We start from the raw sequence: 21308 nt of genomic DNA on the forward strand, positions 1-21308 counted from the left end.
GGACCCAAGTCACTGCCTTGAGGTACACCAGATATATTTGTGAACGGCAACGATAACTTAGACCCAAGTTTCACTTGCAGAACCCTATCACACAAATACGAGCGTAGCCATGTGACAAATCGTTGCGAGGCACCCAGTCGCAAGATTTTATCAAGCAGTATGCGGTGATTTATGCGGTCGAAGGCGGCTTTTAAATCGGTATATATCACATCGACTTGTAGCTTACGTTCCATTACGGCAATGCAGTTAGAGGTGAAGTCTAGGAGATTTGTTGTCACGGAGCGGCCAGCCATGAAACCGTGTTGGTCCGAAGAAATGTAGTGTCGAGTACGTTGAATTAAGGCGCCACTCATAATTATTTCGAACAATTTGGAGGCAGCGGGCATTCCTCATTCTTAAAGACGGGAAATATAGAGGAATGCTTCCAAATCTTAGGAAATTTCCCCTGTGCAAATGATTTGTTGAATATACAACAAAGCGGCATAGCTAAAGCTTCAGCGCAACGGCAAAATACAATGGCAGGAATTCTATCAGGCCCAGCACAGCACGATGTTTTTAATTTTTTTGCGGCAGCAGTAATCATATCCGGGGTAATCTCAAAGACATCGAAGTCGACGAAATCGGCTGGGACCAGCGACGCACCACAATTAGTAGCCCTTGTTGGTCCAGGATCGCAGGCGAAAACAGACGAGAAGAACGAAGCAAATAGTTCACACGAATCAGATTCAGTAGATGATTCGGTATCGTCAAGGTAAACATCAGGTGGAACCGAGGAACATTTTCGTTTCGAATTTACAAATGTCCAAAACTTTTTCGGGTTTCTGCGTAGGTCTGTTTGAATGCGTAAGACGTACGAATTGTAAAGGCTTGCATTTAGCCGCCTATAATCTTCACTAGCCCGATTAACTAACTTCATTAACACCGATTAGCAATGATTACTTCGGTTATCATTGAATATTATATTGTTTACCATTGATTAGATAATTAAGACAAAAGTAATATCTGCATCACTACGTACACTCAAAATATATTTCACGTCGAAGTTACCTGAAAAGTTATGTGAATATTTTCCACCCAGCTTTTCCTGTACTATTTACGTGATTTTCAGGTAGTTCGCACGCATACTAATACGTTAACGTGAAAATCAGATAGACGTTATTATTTTTTTCCAATAACAATCACCTGAAAGTCACGTAAATCCCTGTAGAGATTTCTCTACTACGTGATTTTTCACGTGGAAAGATTTTGAGTGTATTAATAAGCCTTACACTCTTGAAAGATTCTACCTGTAAATAGGTCGGATTCAGCTAAAACTTGGTTAAAATTACTCAAAGTGTACAAACTCAAATTTTGGGTAAAAAATTCAACCAATTTTGGCTATTTGCTATCAATAATTGAATTATTCTAACACACAAGTTTTAGCTAAATTCAACCAATTTACGGGTAAACTCATTTAAGAGTGTACTGAAAACTCCGCAAGTGTAATCATGAATAATTTTTATAACACCGCACTATAGGGTTGCTGCACGCTAATAGGGAACGGAGCACAGTGGCTTCCGCTCACCTGATTGCAGCCCCGTCAGCGGTATAAGGTGAACAACCACTGTACCGGAAAATAAAAAGTTAATGAAAATGAAAGAAGAAATCATTCTGAATTATTGGCAACGACCTTTTGCATGAAAACACGAACACGCATTGGAACATGGAATATATTGATCCTTGTCCAGTAGGGCAAGCTAGTTCCACATGCAAGGGAAGCTGGTAATCCTGGGACTGAGCGAGGTCCGCCGGCCGGGTATTGGCGAACACAAGACGTCATCCGGAAAAGTCTTGCTCCACTCTGGCATACGTGGTGAAAATGCTACTAGAGAAAGAGGAGTTAAATTCCTACTGAGCCTAGGGGCACATGCGGTCCGGATAAAGTGGGAAAGGATAAACGAACGGAATCCAGTGCTATGCGCCAACAGATGTTGTCAACCTGCAAGAGTAAGACAGTTTCTACAGCCAGCGGAACCGCGTGGTTGAGAAAATTCCGAAGGGGGACATCCAAATTCCCTTGGGCGACTTCAACGCGAAGATTGGCTCAAACAGCACGGACTCTGAACGCGTCATGAGACGCCATGGCCTAGGAAAAATGATCGAAAGCGGGGAGCTGTTGACAGAATTCTGTGGTATAGCTATTTGGTTATTGCCTGAAGTTTTTGGAGCGTCTTAGTAGAATACGAAACCTGGAATTAAACAAATAGAAAACTAATCCAATTTATATATTATATTGGTTATTATGGGGTCAGTCCAGGCGTAGTGGTCAGCATTCGCGCCTCTCACACCGAGGACCCGGGTTCAAAACCCAACCCCGCAGAAGTCACGAATGACATAAGCTATTGGTGGATCACTCTTTCCCCATAAACCAGTACATTAAGCCACGTGGATATCCCGCGACAGAAAACCAAATCGACCACATCTGCATCAGCCGAAAATGGCGAAGAAGTCTTCTTGATACACTGAAGTCACTTTTTACGCGGTTTTCGGAATTTACGCGATTTTAGGAATTTACGCGGTTTTCGGAATTTACGCGATTTTTTTACGCGATTTTCGGAATTTACGCGGATGTGCTCAAAACGTCTATTTCTTCGCGTAGTGTTGAAATCCACAAAGTTTTTTTACGCGAAATTTTGGTTTTTTTACGCGAATTTTGGAATTTACGCTGTTTTCACAATTTACGCGGTTTTCGGAATTTACGCGGTTTTTACGCGGTTTTTTGGAATTTACGCGGTTTTCGGAATTTATGCGGTTTTACGCGGTTTTGATTTACGCGGGACGTATCCTTCGCGTAAAAAGCGACTTGAGTGTATATGCAAAAACGCTGCGCTGATATTGTATCCGACCGCCATCTTTGTGAGGTACATACATGTGAGGTGCATACAGGACTTGATATATGAGTATTCCTTCCCCCTTCACAACGAAAGTGTTGGCAACGCTGTCATGTGAAGCTGTCACAGTCCCAATTATCATTGGCAACATTGCTCGTGTATCTGCCTCTTTTACAGCAGACTCTTGGACAGGAAAGACCGTAAGACGTATTTTGTTCTCACAGCACTTCTCCGAGTCGAGTAATTCCTACAGTGCGGTAAATAGGTTTGCTGAAAATTCAACTTTTCTTTGGAACTGTCAGGCTCCTTAGCGAACAAGGGGTCCACTGTTTAGAGGTATTGAAAGTGTAATTCTCATTTTTCAACCACTTTCAACCAATCAATTACAAAAATTCTAATATTTGAAGACCTCCTCTCAGTAGTGGCCCCGTTTCAACGAGAATGATTCACCTGTGAAAGTTTGTGTAATTGTTTATCGTTGCGGATGGCTAGTTAAAATAGCATGGAACGAGTTTTCTTGCTGTCCTGTGACATGTAACGATATAAATGTAATTTTCTGCCATTTCCAAAACCTTAGCTGTAAGATATTCCATCACCCCCGTATCAACACGTTCGGCGTAATTTCCGTTTCTCAGCAAACGGTGAATGCAGTCTACCAGGAACTGCAGACCACCACGACTTGAGCAACAATTTGCATTTTTCTTAAATTTGGCTTCTTTGCTGCATTCAGACGTGTTGAAAATATACCAGAGCACCAATCGACGTGAAGGTGCTGCTACGTAACATATGGAATGCTAGAACTTGAAAAATGTGACGGACTTCGAGAATATACTTTCTTCGAAGAAAACACGGCCTACTGCTCGGAAGGGTTACCAGTTTCTAACGTATGCATTAAAAAGATGGATTTTTTCCGGATGGTGATAAAAAAAACTAAGACAGCTAATTAGGTTTGATAAGTTTCCCATGGAAGGTAATTACATCAGCATACTTGCAAAAAAATTCAACGCCTTTGCAAGCGGCCTTTCAGCAGTTAACCGGAACATTTTCCATGGCGATCGAAAACATGCGTGCAGGCTTGTTTTTGGGTTCTTTCTTCCTTTTATTTATCAATTTCTCCTCAGTTTTCGCAACAAAATTGTTGGAGTAAATCTTACGCTTCAGGTTTGCCCAGAAATTCTAGATGGGAAGCAGCTGGGGAACGTTGGGCGGGTTCGCCGACTTCGATATTCAGCCGCTTCATCTCCTCCAATGATCACTTCGAGTGGTGGACCGACGCCTGCTCCGACCAGAACACCGCGTCTTCGCTATTAATGGTATTTCTTGATGAACGGTCCAACTTTCGGCAGGAACTTCGTACTATAAATTTCCCCGTTCACGGCTAGTCCCGAGCTAAAGAAGAGCGGCTATGACATGCCGTTCTCACTGATTGTCAGCCCCAGCAGCGCCTTCCTGGGGAACTTGGTGTGTGAAATAAACTTTACCTTGGAGCTCACTTCCTTCGTGAAGGAAGTAAAATACGAAGTGCCCTGCCAGTCGCTGCCATCCAGGGTGAGATAGGTCTCGTCGTCCATCACCACCGCCACGTCGCGATTCGCCTAGAAAATCTTCTTGATCATCTCATTCAGCCACTACCGCTGTGTCATTGCCTGCAGCTCCGAGACCAGTGAACGGGATTGCCGACATGTATGTCCATGTTCGCCAGGTACTTTTTCACTGTTTGACCGCTTGCACCAACCTGCCGGCCAAGCGCATGCAGCGATATAGCCACTTTTTCCTCGGTCTTCTTCTTCAGCATCCTTTGGTCGGCCGTCCGGAAACGGGTCCAAGCGACAATGTGAGTTTTATTGTACTTTTGCGGATGGCGGTTTCCATGACCAATTTTGGTCTTAAATGCCATCATAAAAGTGTAATAAAACCCTAATTGTTATTTGGGGGGCTTTCTTTCGATGCTCTGATTGTTGTCCAATAGTGCCAAGTTGTTGTAGATGCCGGAACAGGTGTATCCGGAATGCACAAAGTGCCGCACGATGTTCGTTTTGGTCGTGGCGGGGTACCGTTTTTTGAACGCGCACACTTCTGAACGGAGTAGCTTCACTGTTTTCGCCGTCACGGTTAGAGCTTGACTGAAAGAGCTGTTGATTTTTTTGAAAGTAAGCTAATATAATTACCTTCCATGGAAATTTTATCCAACTCAATTAGCTGTCTTAATTTTTTTTCATCACCATCCGAAAAAAGTCAATTTTTTAATGAATACGTTATCTGGTATCTTTTGACAGTTCAGTAACGTATGACAGCTTCAAGAACATGAACACAAAGCAACAGTGAAGACAAGCACTCGCCTCATAACTCCATTTCCGAACCTGCAGCTGGAGCAGCCGGAGAATTTGATCTACAAACAAACCAAACTACAGTAATAAACTTTGTTTTTACTATGCATATATGCGTTTAACAAGCGGTCGACTTCCACCTTCAAATCCTGCTACAGAATTAAATTTCCTTTTCCATGCCTTATCAAACTCGTTCTTCACGTAAGGATTCACTGTTCTTCAGGTAAGGATTTTGTTTAGCGATTGATGTGGCTAAACAAAATCCTTACCTGGCACAAACACATCGAATGTTCAAGTTGACAAGATCGCCAATGTAATATCCAATACTTCTACTACTGATAATCTTGCCATAGTTAACTAAAACTTTTCTTGTCGTGGGAAGCCTCCATCGCATTGTCCTGCAAGCAAGGACGCACTCTCTGCATTGCATTCTTCGGATTTATTGTTTCATGAATTGGGCTTGCAGGAGATACAGTGGAAATCACAGACCCGTGCCGCCACATCATGCAAGCACAGCCAAGAAAAATCGATTAAAAGTTTCAATCGCGATGATAGATACTTCCCATGTAGTCAATCGCACATAAACATTCGGATTGTTTTGCAAATACGACAACACTGTATCAATAGCAAAAGCTTCAAAACACAGCAGTTCTCCATAAATTACCTGAAATCAGCGAAACAGATAAATAAATGTGCCACCACCGGATGCTCCATCGTAAGCAACACTTTCTGTTCTCACCGAACGCCTCGGCCGCCGCCGCCACCACCACCACCGTATCATTCTTGGTGCCATCAGGTAGACGGACAAAAAAAGCAAACTTGGCAAAATGTTACAAAACCAAGGCAGCTCCAACCGCAGCATCAGCATTGATGCACTTTCACAAAAAAAAGTATCTCCTTTCATATCAGAACCACCGCATCGTCTATTTCCGGTGGAAACAAATAATCGCATATCAGTTACCGGTTTCGTGCTGCCTTTGCAGCCCTTGTTCTCCATCGCACCCTCCAGCACCGTCTGGCCGTCGTAGTTTATCCAATTTTCCTCACCCGAAGTAGTGCTGTGAGAACTCCGATCCTTTCTCCTTTCCAAGGGAAAAGCATTCCGAGATGAACGCGGAAGAAAGCCAATAATTGTGTCGATAAATTTTATTATGTCAAAGACACATATTCAATGGCTTTCGATTCATTCGCCAAATGCTTGCTTCTCTACGAACCTTATAGTTACTCTTCGTTAGTCATACAGTTGCTAGGATAGATGAAGTCAGTTGTTCTTCACAATTTATAGGTACTGCGTTGAAGACAAAACAACCAATGGCAGCTTTTTTCCTTTCTTATTCAGGTTGAAAACCGTAATAAATGAAACAGCGAAGAACCCTGAGTGTGAGACAGTGTTTTCGTTGGCTGTTCGTCCTCATCCGTCGACAGTTCGGCTACAAGTTAGTGCCGGTTTTTTTTTGTGTTATCGCATTGAATGATTAGATGGCACTAGTGCCCACTTGAGAGAGTGCTTTGTAGAAAAAAGTATTCATTCAAATCGCATCCAATTCGATGGTTGCACAGTACCAATCAATTGCGCTCTGCTGAGTCTAGCAGCTGCATAAATGTCTGCAAGCAAAAAAAAAGATTCCTTTCCGACACACAGTCTTGCCCGGTTACTAGTAGGTAGGTACCTATTGCATTGAGAAACGTACCGTTATGGCACAGACTGTCGGGTACTTGTGTTTCCAAAACCGACGCTATCGTCTGCTGAAAATGGAAACATTTCCTTTGATTGGTTTATTAGAGAAGACAATTTTCTGCTGCTGCCGTCTAACGTGTCATTATTCTTCTAGCCAGGAGATGACTGATGATGCGATTTTTCGTTCGCCAAATCATTAGACGAAATTGAATTTTCTACCCGATCGATAAAAAAATGTCATAAATTATCGAACCTTCTTTCTTCTACCATAGGACTGCCCGGAAGGCGAATTGGACTTCCGCAAGCAGCAGTGCTCCGAGTATAACAGTGTTCCCTTCGATGGGCACCGGTATCAGTGGGTACCCTACACCAAAGCGCCCAATCCGTGCGAATTGAATTGTATGCCAATCGGGGAGCGGTTCTACTATCGTCACAAGGCAAAAGTTACCGACGGAACTCGCTGCAATGATGAACGATTCGACGTGTGCGTTGACGGAACTTGCCAGGCGGTTGGTTGCGACATGATGCTCGGATCGAACGCCAAAGAGGACAAGTGTCGAATCTGCCAAGGAGACGGTAGCGGTTGTAAAACCGCCACCGGACTGTTGGACGCTAGCAACCTACAGGTTGGGTATAACGATCTGCTGTTGATCCCGGCCGGAGCTACCAACATCGCCATAAAAGAGCGTGGTCCTTCAAACAACTATCTGGCGATTCGTAATCTAACTGGATTCTACCATCTGAATGGCAACTATCGAATTGATTTTCCTCGTGTGATGTTTTTTGCTGGTAGCGATTGGCATTACGAGCGAAAACCGCAAGGATTTGCCGCTCCGGATAAGCTAACTTGCTTGGGACCGACGTCGGAGTCAGTGTATCTGGTTTTGCTTTCACAAGATCGGAATGTTGGTGTAACGTACGAATACAGCATCGCATCCAAGACCGCCCCAATTGACGAACCAGATAGCTACTCGTGGACGTACACTCCTTTCGATGATTGTAGTGCAGTTTGCGGGGGCGGAGTACAGTATCGAAACGTAACTTGTAATAGCCGCACCACTCTTAAACAGGTAGAAGAGAGTCTTTGTGACGCAGCTTCGAAGCCCACCGAGTCCCAGCGATGCGGACAGGAAGCTTGTCCACCCCAGTGGCACGAAGGTTCGTGGGGAAATTGTTCGTTACCGTGTGGTAGCGAAGGCAAACAGACACGAGATGTGCACTGTCAGAGGGTGTCTGCGGAAGGGTAAGCTTGGTTCCAAACATTCGGCAGTAGCGATTACTAACTGTCTACGCGTCTCGTTTTCAGTGTGTCGGAAACCGTCGAGGATGCCGTCTGTCTGGAGCATGTTGGTAATAAACCAGCAACGGAACGGGAATGCAATCGGGGTACAGTTTGTCCGGAATGGTACATTGGAAAATGGTCTCCAGTAAGATTGGTCAAATGCTTGATTAACAACCTTTAACTACATTTTTGCGTTTATAGTGTGATAAACTGTGCGGTGAAGGCAAACAACATCGAAACGTTGTCTGTTTCCGCAAGGAAAATGGCCGCATTACGGTGCTAGATGACAGTGAGTGCGTTACTGAGAAACCGGAAGTACAGCAAACATGCATGCTGAGGCCTTGCGAGGGTGTAGACTATATCACTTCCTCGTGGAGTGGGGTGAGTATGGTATGCTATTGTTTGAACTGAATCACTGAAACGGTTTTTGCAGTGCGACGAATGTGGAACGGCGGTAGAAACTCGAACAGTGTACTGTGCTTCCAAATCGGGAACTGTCTATGATAATAAGTTCTGCGCGAACCGAGAGCTGCCGGAGCTGAAACGTGAGTGCAAAGCAGTACCATGCGAATATCAGTGGTTCTCCTCACAGTGGAGCAAATGTTCGGCTGTTTGCGGAAAGGGTATTCAGACACGGACGGTAGTGTGTGGCGTCTTCGACGGACAGTCGTTGAAACGTGCCGACGATGACTACAAGTGTGACATTGCATTGAAACCGAAAGCGGAACGCGAGTGTGACGGCCCAGATGAATGCCCTGGCCAATGGTTCACCGGTCCTTGGACGAGTTGCTCGAAAGACTGTGGAGGAGGGTTCAAATCTCGCAAAGTGTTGTGCATTGCCAATGGAACTGTGGTAGCGGAAACAAACTGCAAGGTAGATACGATTGAATTGAGTACAGAATCTTGCAATGGCCATGATTGCACAGATGATGGCATCATTCCGGTGGACGTTACCAGTAAACCTTTGGAGGAAGACGATTACGACGAGGAAGAGTGGTGCGAAGATGAGGAAGAGGAAGCTACTGAATCACCAGATGGCGTTCTAATGGTTACTGATAACAGTACGCTAGTTGATGGAGTTGATTTGGAATCATCGCAGGGAACCACTGAATCGTCATTGGAAACCGATGAAATGATGCTTAGCGATGCCACAGGGTTTGAAACAGGTGCTACAGATGTTGATACTTCCACAGATGAATCCACTATCGAAGGATCTGGCTTTGATATTGACGCTAGACTCGGTGAGTCAGCTTCTCTTGCGACCGACGATGGCTCTGGAGACGATGTTGAAATTTTCTCACCTACAAGTGATGCTTCGGTTGCTTCGGAATTATTGTCGTCGTCAGTCAGTCCAACATTGGAATCACTTTCATCACTTAAAGTAACGGAAACAAGTTCAGAAGCTTCGACGTCTGCCACGGCAGACACAAGCTTGGATGCATCATCAGCTTCATCACTAGAGACGTCTTCTGAATCTGCCACCACCGCTTCTTCAACCTCCGTTTCAGAAGCATCTACGGAATCATCGATTGCATCTTCGTCTAGTGCATCCTGGAGTACATCAGATTCTACATCTGAAAGTTCACCATCTGAAACGACAGAAACTACCGACGAAAGTTCAACAACTGATGCGTCATCTACAACGGATAGTTCCGAGAAACCATCTTCACCGTCTTCCCCAGAAACCAGTGTTGAACCAACAGTCACTTCAAGTGAATCTTCGAAAACGGTTGACACTAGCACCGAAACAGCTACCGACAGCTCAACCCTTGACGTTCAGTCTACAACAGTTTCCGCTTCAAGCGAGCCGTCCGTGGACACTACTGGATCCTCTGAATCAACAGTGGACAGTTCCGAATTTACCATTGCAGTTGATGTATTCAGCACTGAAACAACATCAGCCGAGGAAACCCTATCAACCGAACAGACCGAATCGACCGTAACCGAGGAGACCGTCTCGACGCAGGAAGCATCTAGTACCGAGGCGGGTCAAACGGATTCTTCCGCCAGCGATGTCTCCGATTCGTCGACAGTCGAGAGCTCTACTGTACTCAGTGAGGTTTCGACCGAAACCTCAACCGACGTAGAGTCCAGCACATTTGACATTTGGCTGCGAGGAGGAGAGGATGAAGATGAGAGCAGCACACCGTACACGCTTACTTCGGTTATTTCAAAGGAGCAGAAACCACGCAAGTGTAAACCTAGACCCAAAACGCCACAGTGTGCCAAATCGGAGTTCGGCTGTTGTTCGGACGGAAAAACGAAGGCTGCAGGTCCGTTTGACGAAGGCTGTCCGACGCCAGAAACATGTAAGGAAACTAAGCACGGATGCTGTCCGGATGGAGTGTCACCCGCTAAGGGAGTCAAAAACAAGGGCTGTCCTAAATCGGAGTGCGAAGAGTCACTGTTTGGTTGCTGCCCGGATAAGGTGACACCGTCGCAAGGTAACGACTTCGAGGGTTGTCCTGTTGAAACCACTACCGTTGCTGGATGTATGCTCAGTAAACATGGCTGTTGTGCGGACGGTGTAAGCGAGGCTAAGGGACCTAATCATAAGGGATGTCCTGGTGTAGAAGAGCCTGTTGAAGAACAGGTCGTAGATGTGGTTACAGATGTACCAGTTGAAGACGCTGGATGTGCGGGTTCAACTTATGGATGCTGTAGCGATAACGTCACGGCGGCAACCGGTCCGAATGGAGAAGGATGTGCTGTATGTGCTTCGGAACCATTTGGATGTTGTCCGGATCAGAAGACTCCAGCGCACGGTCCAAATCGCGAAGGTTGTTGCCTGGAGACGCCTTATGGCTGTTGCCCGGATAATATCAATCCAGCCAGAGGCCCTAGTTTGGAAGGATGTGGTTGCGAATACTCACCTTATGGATGCTGTCCAGATAATACAACTTCGGCCCGTGGACATGACAATAGGGGTTGTGGATGTCAATATGCAGAACATGGCTGTTGCCCAGACAAGGAAACCGATGCACAGGGACCAAACTTCGAGGGATGTCCGTGCCATGCATTCCAGTTTGGATGTTGTCCGGATGGAGTTACGGCGGCAAAGGGTCCACACAATCACGGTTGCCACTGTTCTTACAGTGAGTTCAAGTGCTGCTCGGATGGACAGACACCGGCGCAGGGTGACAACTTTGAGGGTTGTACTTGTGCGACAAGCAAATACGGATGCTGTCCGGATGGAGTCACCGATGCACAAGGAACGAAATTCGAAGGATGTGAGATGGTACCGGAGTCACCGCAGAAGGCTTGCGTGCTAAAGAAAGATATGGGACCTTGTCATAACTATACCGTAAAATACTTCTTCGATGTGGAGTATGGAGGTTGTGGTCGTTTCTGGTACGGAGGATGTGAGGGAAACAAAAATCGGTTTGATACTACCGAAGAATGTAAAGATGTCTGCGAAGCACCAGAAGGAAAGGACAAATGTCAACTACCAAAGATCCCCGGTCCCTGCACAGGGTACTACCCCATGTGGTACTACGACACCGAGCGCAATATGTGCACACAGTTTACCTACGGAGGCTGTCTGGGTAATGCCAACAGATTCGAAACTGTGGAAGAGTGCAAAGCTGCTTGTGTTGTAGATGAATCGCTGCGTAAGTTTAGTACGAGGTTGACATTGTTTTGAAGTAGGCTAACGGACTTAATTTGTTGCAGCACCATGCGATCAGCCGGCGGAAAGGGGACCTTGTAACGGAAGTTTCGAGCGATGGTATTTCGACAAAGAGCGAGACACCTGCGAACGCTTCCATTATGGCGGATGTAAAGGCAACAAGAATAACTATCCAACGGAAAGCTCTTGCGACTATCACTGCAAAAAACCCGGCGTTCACAAACGTAAGTAATTGGTTCGATTCTATTTCTGTATGAATTGACACTGTGTTGGCTTTTGATGTATCTTTACGGTTACGGTGTACACATCTATCCGGGTGTGCTTGCTTTACCCATTATTCATTCGATTGCTCTTAACCAATTGCACCCTCACTAAATAACAGCGAGCTGCACATTGCCAAAGGATGAAGGTAGATGTGATGGCAAGCTAGCCCGCTGGCACTTTGCTCGAGATGCTAATAAATGCATGCCTTACTACTACACCGGTTGTGGTGGCAATGATAATCAGTTTATATCGCAGGACCAGTGCGAAGAACAGTGTCCCCCGAAGGTCGGTAAGTAGTCGCCATCCCTTGTTTAGCTTTGTTTGCACCAGGGATGGAATGTGTCAATTAAATTTAAACCTACCATTGGCATTTGGAGGCAAGATTTGCACTCTCCTAATTGAACCCACATCCGGACAAGTCAGTGAATACATTCCAGCTGTATGAAAATTGACATTTTCTAACTGGTTTTGGTGGTAGATTAAAAAAAACTAACCTCAAACTATCGAATAACCAGAATTCTCTGCGGAATTGATCAATTAATGGATTCTTTTGTTTTGCCAATTTTTTCTTTCTATTTTAGAGAAAGATATCTGCTTCTTGCCGGCAGAAATTGGTGAGTGTCAGAACTACACGGCTCACTGGTATTTCGATACGAAGGAATCGCGCTGCCGGCAGTTCTATTACGGTGGTTGTGGTGGCAATGGAAACAACTTTGCTGATGAACAGGCTTGTAACAAGCGATGCGTCGGTGATGAAGAAAAGCCAGCGGAACCGGCGCCGGTCCAACCGGAGGAACCGAAACGACCATCGGAGGAGCGTTTTGACGTTCGCTCTTGCTTTGTGGAAGTCGACTCCGGAGACCGTGAGTGTTCGGAATGGGAGCGACGGTATTTCTACGATCGAAGCTCGGGAACTTGTATGGATTTCACGTACACCGGATGCGGTGGTAATGAAAATAACTTCGTCAGCTTTGACGATTGCGACAGAGCTTGTGGCAAGGCTGAGGATGCGTGCAGTCTACGACCGGCCTATGGACGCTGCTCGGAGAATGAAACTCGTTGGTATTACGATCAACGCAGTCAGAGGTGTTACTCATTCACGTTTAGTGGATGCCAAGGCAATGCGAATAATTTCCACTCGGAACAAGAATGTGAACAACAGTGCAGACCGGCAGCTCCTGCACCTGCACCAGGTCCGGCCGGCAGTGTTTGTGACGAACCTTACGATTATGGAACCGGAAATGAACCAACTATTGTCTATGTGTACAATAAAGAGCAAGCTTCGTGCGGACAAAACTACTACAGTGGAGAAGGTGGTAATGGAAATCGCTTCGGTTCACAGGAGCAGTGCGAACGACAGTGTGGTGAATATCGTGGAGTTGGTAGGTGACGTTGTTTTTGAAGTCTACCCTTTCCTTGAGATTTTTATTTCTTTTTACCAGATGTCTGTAAAGAAGCGAAGGATGCCGGACCATGTGACGAGACACTACCGAAATTCTATTTTGATTCTCTAACCGGAAGCTGCCATTCGTTCAACTACAGTGGTTGCGAAGGCAATGGAAACCGTTTTGCGACTAGCGAGGAGTGCGAAACGGCTTGCGTCAACAAACAAGGTAAGATCGTGATCAGCTATTTGGTAATGTTATTAGTTTACAATGACATCCCTATCCGCCGGTTTGTTGGCTAGATGTATGCCTTCAGCCACCCCAGATTGGCTTGTGTGTCACTGAGGAAGCCCACTACCAAAAGCGTTGGTACTACGATGCAGAACGGGAAACTTGCTTTGCGTTTATTTACAGCGGTTGCGATGGGAATCGGAACAATTTCATCTCGTACAGCCAGTGCCGCGATTATTGCGGCGATCTGGTGGATTGTAAGTCTGCGGTGGATTCTGGAAAATATGGGCATTATGCTTGATCCATTCCATCGTGTCTTTCACTGTCTTTCTTTCTCACACGCGGCTGACTCCACTCGAATGTTTCCATTCTGTTCGCCCGCAATTGCATCTCGCAAAATTCACATCAATGTGGTCTACGTAATGGGTGTTTACTGTCCTCTCACTTACTGTCCCAGCTTTTGTCAGTCAATCAATTGGAATACGGGTCGCTTCTAACCGCTCCACTAGGGGTCTTCAATGTGACTAACACTTTGTGTTCTACCTGTTTGTGAATAAAGCTAATGGAACTTTCTTTCTGACCATTTCCCAGTCGACAACGAATTGGATCCGTGCGAGAGTTATAACGAAGAGTGCCAGCAGTTGCACTGCCCGTACGGAGTGGCCCGATCGTATGATCCACACAACGACTGTGAACGATGCTCTTGCGAAGATCCTTGCCAGCACGAACGCTGCCCGTTGGGAACGGAATGTGCTGTGGATATTCAGAGCGACTATAAGGACGGAACTATTTTCGTTGCAATTTGCAGACCAACTACGAAGGAGGGAGAATGTCCACGCTTGCCAAACGCTACCGTTTGCCAGGATGCTTGTAGAACGGATGCTGATTGTAGAAACGATAACAAGTGCTGCCAAGCAGGTTGTGCTACGGTCTGCGTTCCACCGGCGACTCCACCGGTAGTCGATGAACATCCGCAATATGGACCGGGAGTACCGGCTCCGCCGGTGTTGCAGTCTGTACCGAAGGAAGATTTGGATGTGAAGTCCGAAGAGGGAGGAGTAGCGACACTGAGATGTTACGCCACCGGTTTTCCACCTCCTTCAATTCGATGGAAGAAGGGAGAAGTTATCGTAAGTTCTGTGTGATATTTCAATGATTTGTTGCGGTTTTTGAGGTTCTCTTGTATGCGCACAGTTAAACACCAACCAAGGACGTTTTGTACTGACATCTAGTGGCGATCTTCAGATCGTTCAACTGCATCGTACGGATAGCGGAACCTATGTCTGTATCGCAGACAACGGTATTGGAGATCCTGTCTTCCGAGAAGTTTCCCTGCAAGTCAACGGTAAGTACCGTCCATATAATGGAAGGTTCGCTTTGGATTTGCTTCATCTCTTTGAGTTTCCATCACAACTTATCTTACTGTTTTGTTTGCTAGTTTTTAATTTACTCAAAATCTAAACCTTCTATTTTCATTATCTAACTCACAAAACAACGCTCAATTTTACTGGTTTGGTTTGTGGTGCGCATAATCGTTTCTGTTGACGCTTGTAACCGCTGCTGCACGTGTGCTTAACATATGCCATAAATAAAACAGATCCCGTTCCACGGGATGCCTACATTGCGGGGCCGCTCAACGATACTCAGGTGGTGGAACTAAACGCACCGACTTCGATTCGCTGTCCGGCCGGTGGGTTCCCCAAGCCGATCGTAACCTGGTGGAGGGAGACCTTCATGATGCCCATCAAGCTAATCAATCGTGATTACTCGCTGCAGTTCATGCGTGTTCGGTTGTCCGATCTCGGACCGTACGTCTGCCAAGCTTATTCCGGTGCTGGTAAAGGCATTTCGCGAACGGTGACGTTGAAAGCCTTCGGTCCCGTTCAACTAACCGATCCGGTCGATGAAAAATACCTTCGTTACATTGTCCATACCCGACCTGTTCCTCCTCCAACCTACCGTCCCGTTGCTCATCACTATCCTCGTCCAACACCTTCCGTCTACTATACACCTCCCCCAACGCCGGAACACATCCCTGAGCCAGGTAAGTTACGCTGCTTGATGTGCATCGTACTAACTCGTGTTATCCGTATTTATAACTTGCTAAATCTTATAACACTTGTATCGCTTTAACTCTCCAGTCCCGGTTTCGGCACGACAAGAATTCCCATATGGTCATCAGTTCGCACCGAATAGTAATATTACCATCCGTTGCGTAACCGATGGTTTCCCTCGGCCCACGGTCAATTGGTTCAAGGATGGACGGATAATGGAACCTTCCAATCGAGTGTACATTGAAGACGACAACACGCTGCACGTGTTCGGGGCACTACCGTCGGATGCTGGTGCATACAAGTGTCTGGCACGTAACGAACATTCGGAAGCATTCGAAGAAAATACGGTCCGAGTGGAAGGTAAGTTTGGTGCTCTTGAAAACTCTTGCTTAGAATACTACAGCTCGCGTTTCCTTTGCTACAGGTGTCTTCATACCGACCGGCTGCACGGACAACCCGTTCCTGGCCAAGTGTGCGCTGATTGTGCAAGCTCGATTCTGTAACCACAAATACTACGCCAAGTTCTGCTGCAGGTCTTGCACTCTGGCTGGACAGTTATATCATTAATTGGGTGAAACGAAAAGATGGTTTCGACGAACAAAAAAGGACGGCAATAATTACGAACGATTGAGTGTACTGTGCGTGCATGCGTGAGTGTTTTAATGTTTAGTTTCGTATAGTTTTAAGTTTACCGATTCACTTTAACAGAGGACGACTTTCAGTTCGAGCAATTTTTCCAAAGTTAATTATTATTAGTCAATTTTCGAAAAAGTACGTGCAACCCAATCCAAGGGCACTTTTTATGAAGGTTTTCGTGCATTACGAATCTCATCTCTCTAGTCTACGCAGAGGAGAGAATCACAGAAAACCAAATCCAATAGAAAGTAATTTCCCCTAATTTCAGTACGAGCGAATAGGTTCGAGCGCCAAATGTGAACGAAAACTTTCCATGTTATGCATTTAAGTGTGCAGCCGCTAACAAAAAAAAAGCTACTAAATAAATGTTCACCAATACGTAAGGATGGAGATATGTCGAATATCTTGCAAAGTGTAACAAGTTTGGCAACAAAAAACTAGAAATCCTTATTCACAACTGTTTCATATAGTTGTAACTGTAAACCGCGAACAAAAGAAAGTCTTGTTAAACTGAAACTAACTCCGCCAGAAATTGCCATTAGTACTCAAACTGCATCATGTGACTTAGACCTAAGATTTTTTTTCCACACACTTGAAAGAAGGTTCAACAACGACGTTTGTCAACAAATGTTTTGCTCTGGATGCTCAAATTTGGGACGATGAAAGATTCTTTTTTTTTATCACTTAGGCTATCTACTAATAAGCGCAAACATTTTTTTTCTGAAAATATAATCTTTCACTTTCTAAATTTGGTGTTTGGAGCCATTTCTGCTGATCTTATCGATCAACTGTAACTGATAGTCATTGCATTGATTTGGAATTGTAAATAATCGAAAAGCCAATTAGCTACAGCTGGGTTCGTTGTTGACAGGCAAAAAGTAAGTGAAAACCGCTCTGTCAGGTTTGTAGGAAAATAAACAAAGCATTCACAGCCTTAGCATTAGTTTGCTTGCATGAGTTGTAACGAAAGTTAAAAATGTTCACTAGAATAACAAATACTAATAAGAGAGTAGATGATATACATACAACCGAGAACGACAGTGAATTTATTTGCGGTGAAATATCACACTTTCTTGTTGATTAATTTCGAAAATGACAACTTCTATTTCTGAAAGACTTCGTAAACTCATCTGAAGTGAAGGCGAGCTTTGTTGGCCCTCTGGCAGGTGGAGACAGGGGTTTGTGTCGCTACTATGAAATACTAGTAAGCAATGAATGAAGAACAAAACAAATTCGGACTGGAATAATCGGAATAAACTTGGGAAGTAGAACTGCCGATCTCTTAACTTCCAAGGGAGCACTGTAGTTCTTTTCAACGTATTGAAGAGTCGTCAGTTGAACGTCGCAACGCTGCAGGAAGCGCTTTTTTATATTTTTATGCAGGTTTGATATAATCTTCACAGACAGCACCTCCACGGTGCCGAAAAGGATTTGCAAGGTGCCTACTTGCGCCTACCTACTAAAAACTCTGCTGCTCTCCGTTTCCTGAACTCCTCTCGAAACTACCGTTAGATTTTACTTCAGGAGGGAGGACGTGCATAAGCATTCTATTATACCCGATTTTAGTGTAGGTTCAAGCAACACCCCTTGTCACGTCATACCGCCACTAGCTCTCGCCTGGTGTCTCGTCCAACGACCGCAAGCATCTCACGCCGAGTGGTTCCGAAACGCGGACAGCGAAACATCACATGCTCCGCCGTTACCTCGGCTACCGTACATACGAGGTAAAAGGGCGACGCTACCCGTCCACGCGTATGTACCTTTTAAAGCATCCATGCTTATAAAAATGGAGTGAGGTGAATGTTTACTTCATTGTATCTTATACTGATCCAGCCCGAGATGTTCTGGATCAGCCTATGGGTCCACCTGCCGTGTTCAGTGTGGTCCCATTTCGCTTGTCACCGCCTAATGGAGTCCATCCTAACTCTGTCATGACAACCGCCCATTTAGTTTCGAGGTATGATTCTGGTCTAACAAGCCAGTCGTCGTATGTTCGAATCTCAGCCAGGCGGTGCTGCTAGATAGAGTTAGTAGGATTGTTGCACTAGCCCCGTAACTGTCCTGTACTCTAACATCCGGCTGCGAAGTCTGTCGATAAAGAAGGGTAATGGCTAAGGACGGTTATGCCCAAGGCTTTGCTTTGCTAACTCTGTCCCGAGCGCTCCTGACGTTCCTCTGCCTATGGCACTCGATGTCTTCACCTAGAAGTATGCATATGGGAATCATGGCTACAATGACCCCGCTCGCATCGAACGATATGTACGATACCCGCGCGCTACGCGCACCGTCATCAGCCTGAAACTTTGTTCAAACATGCCTGATTGCGCTTGCTACCAAAAGCCGGCCATACCCAAGTACGCCATACCTTAGCATCGACATGGCTACGCTTGCCATCAGACGTCTGTTACTGCTGCTAGGGTTGACGCTTTACCACAAGTATAATCGACATGGCTGGTGAAATTTAGCCTATTGTCTGCCATTAAACCTAGATACTTCACACTACGCTTGGAGACAATCACTTATCCCCCTACGATAATTTTGGTCTCTAAGGCCGCCTTGCGGTTGCTGATCATAACCACTTCCGTGTTATGGTGTGCCAATCGTAGAGTAACGCCAGCCATTCATCTCAATGTTGGTGATCCGCGAGAAAACTGCGAGTGGCATTCAACTTTTTCTCGGTATATGAAACGACATCGTCTATCAGTGTATTGCTATATTCATCGTACGATGCTGCTCCGTGTGTGAGCACAATCGGCAATCCTGTGAGTTAGTTCTCTCTGTATTGTATCCTGAACATATACGCGCCATGAGGAATGCGATTCACTCTCTCGTGATTCGCTCTGTGTGCAAATATCACGGAAAAGGATCGCCAAGCGATAATTTTCGCAGATGAGAAAGGATTGCGATCATTGGATGATTATCGTTCTTTTTTCGATTGGCAAAAAATGTAAGATTTTTCGGTAATGGATATTTTTGCTGCAATTGTGTTGGCGAATGGAGGATATGGTGATGTCTAATATTGTTTTAATATAAATACAAGGCAGGCAACTTGCTGTTTAATAAAATGTTTGCAAAAAATATTATGGCTGAATTAAAGAAATGTTCAGCAAGTTTTGCAATTTAAGAACGAGGCAGCGCGTGGAAAGCAAAGATTTGAATGGCACTGCACGTTTATAAAACCGTTTTGCGTACTCAGTTGTGTTGATATACTGTTATTCTGGTTATCCATATCACCACCTCTGTGAATTTAGGGCCATTATAAGTGGGATTTCACATTTGGCATTTTAGTAACAAAATAATCCGTATTGGTAACATAAAATATTTCACTTCAAAAAATATGCTTAAATAACAGTCAGTTTTCGCAAACAAGCCTTAAATGACTAAAAAATTAATGTTACGAACAGTATTATTTTTATTGCCGTAGGATTATTTTTATTGCCGCAGGTTGCCAAAAACTTACTTGCACCGGACGGATAACTCTTGGCGGACTTGGAATCGTTGATTAATAATATTTAGTCAATTTCTAACGCATCTACAGTCAATATTTTCATATCCAAAAAGGGTCTAGATTTGGCACGGTTTCGACTTTGGTAACATAGGGCACCTGCATTTGTTGCCAAATTCGATTAGTAAAACGCGTGAATTCGCGTAAAAACCACGTAAACCTTGTAATTTTCAAACCTAGGTACGTATAAAAAAAACGTTTTGAGCACATCCACGTAAATTCCGAAAATCACGTAAACCGCGTAAATTCCGAAATTCGTTTAAAAAACCGGATTTAATCCACCTGCTGGTGAAAGGAACCTTTGCTATACCATCTTACATGTTATTTGATACAGAACTCGAAACATCTTGGGAACATAATTCAACTGTTAGTTGACGCTTTACAATTTATTCCATACTAGCTGACCCGACAAACTTCGTATTGCCACAAATAAACCTGTGTTGTACATAAATCATGAATCTCGGATGATCTTTGTCACAATCTCGAGTTTTGCAAGCCCCCCAGTGGGCGGCGCTTCCGACGGCGGGTCACCGGCAACACTCGCGACCGTCTCGTCCTGAATGATCTAGTGTTACTATAGATAGTTTTTGTGGTCTTAATTGACTAATGTTTTATGGAAGAGTCTCGAATTTCTCGAGTTCGATTAGTTTTTGAGTTTCGCAAAAATTTCTGTTTTATTTGTATGAGAGTCCGTATCCCCCTACCACAGGGGTGAGAGGTCTCTAACTATCGTAAAATAAATTCAAGACTCGAAAATCTCCCACATGCCAAATTTGGTTCCATTTGCTTGATTAGTTCTCAAGTTATAAGGAAATTTGAATTTAATTGTATGGGAGCTCCCCTCTTAAAAGGGGAAGGGGTCGTAATTCACCATTGAAAAAAATTCTGCCATCTAAAACTCCCACATGCCAAATTTGGTTCCATTTGATTGATTAGTTCTCGAGATAAGAGGAAATTTGCATTTCATTTGTATGGAAGCCCACCCTCTTAAAGGGGAGATGGGCCTTAACTCGCTTTCTAAAGAAGAGAGGGGTCCTATTTCACCATAGAAAATATTTTTGCCTCCAGAAACCTCCACATGCCAAATTTGGTTCTATTTTCTTGATTAGTTCTCGAGTTATGAGGAAATTTGAATTTCATTTGTATAGGAGCCCCGCCTCCTAAAGTGGGTAGGGGTCCCAATTCATCATAGAAAAAATTTTTGTCTCCAAAAACACTCACGTGCCAAATTTGGTTCCATTTGCTTGATTAGTTCTCGAGTTATGAGGAAATTTGTATTTCGTTTGTATAGGAGCCCCCCCTCTTGAAGATGGGAGGGGTCCTAATTCACCATAGAAAATATTCTTGCCCTCGAAAACTTTCACATGCCAAATTTGGTTTCATTTGCTTGATTAGCTCTCGAGTTATGAGAAAATTTGTATTTCATTTGTATAGGAGCCCCCCCTCCT

At 44.7% G+C, this 21308-nt stretch overlaps 1 protein-coding gene across 1 annotated transcript in view; it reads left to right on the forward strand.

Annotated features, from left to right (window-relative positions):
• Positions 1-17382, forward strand: part of LOC128732946 (papilin) — a 227571-nt gene extending 210189 nt beyond the window's left edge. The window contains exons 6-18 of the mRNA XM_053826428.1: positions 7148-8118; positions 8182-8302; positions 8359-8538; positions 8591-11768; positions 11830-12009; positions 12168-12338; positions 12631-13431; positions 13492-13662; positions 14257-14795; positions 14860-15010; positions 15263-15709; positions 15807-16079; positions 16144-17382. Coding sequence (XP_053682403.1) covers positions 7148-8118; positions 8182-8302; positions 8359-8538; positions 8591-11768; positions 11830-12009; positions 12168-12338; positions 12631-13431; positions 13492-13662; positions 14257-14795; positions 14860-15010; positions 15263-15709; positions 15807-16079; positions 16144-16286 — 7326 coding nt within the window. The 3' untranslated portion in view covers positions 16287-17382. The remainder of the gene's footprint in view (positions 1-7147; positions 8119-8181; positions 8303-8358; positions 8539-8590; positions 11769-11829; positions 12010-12167; positions 12339-12630; positions 13432-13491; positions 13663-14256; positions 14796-14859; positions 15011-15262; positions 15710-15806; positions 16080-16143) is intronic.
• Positions 17383-21308: the final 3926 nt, after the last annotated feature.

Source organism: Sabethes cyaneus, chromosome 1 (assembly GCF_943734655.1).
Source record: "Sabethes cyaneus chromosome 1, idSabCyanKW18_F2, whole genome shotgun sequence".
In the NCBI taxonomy this organism is placed as follows: domain Eukaryota; kingdom Metazoa; phylum Arthropoda; class Insecta; order Diptera; family Culicidae; genus Sabethes; species Sabethes cyaneus.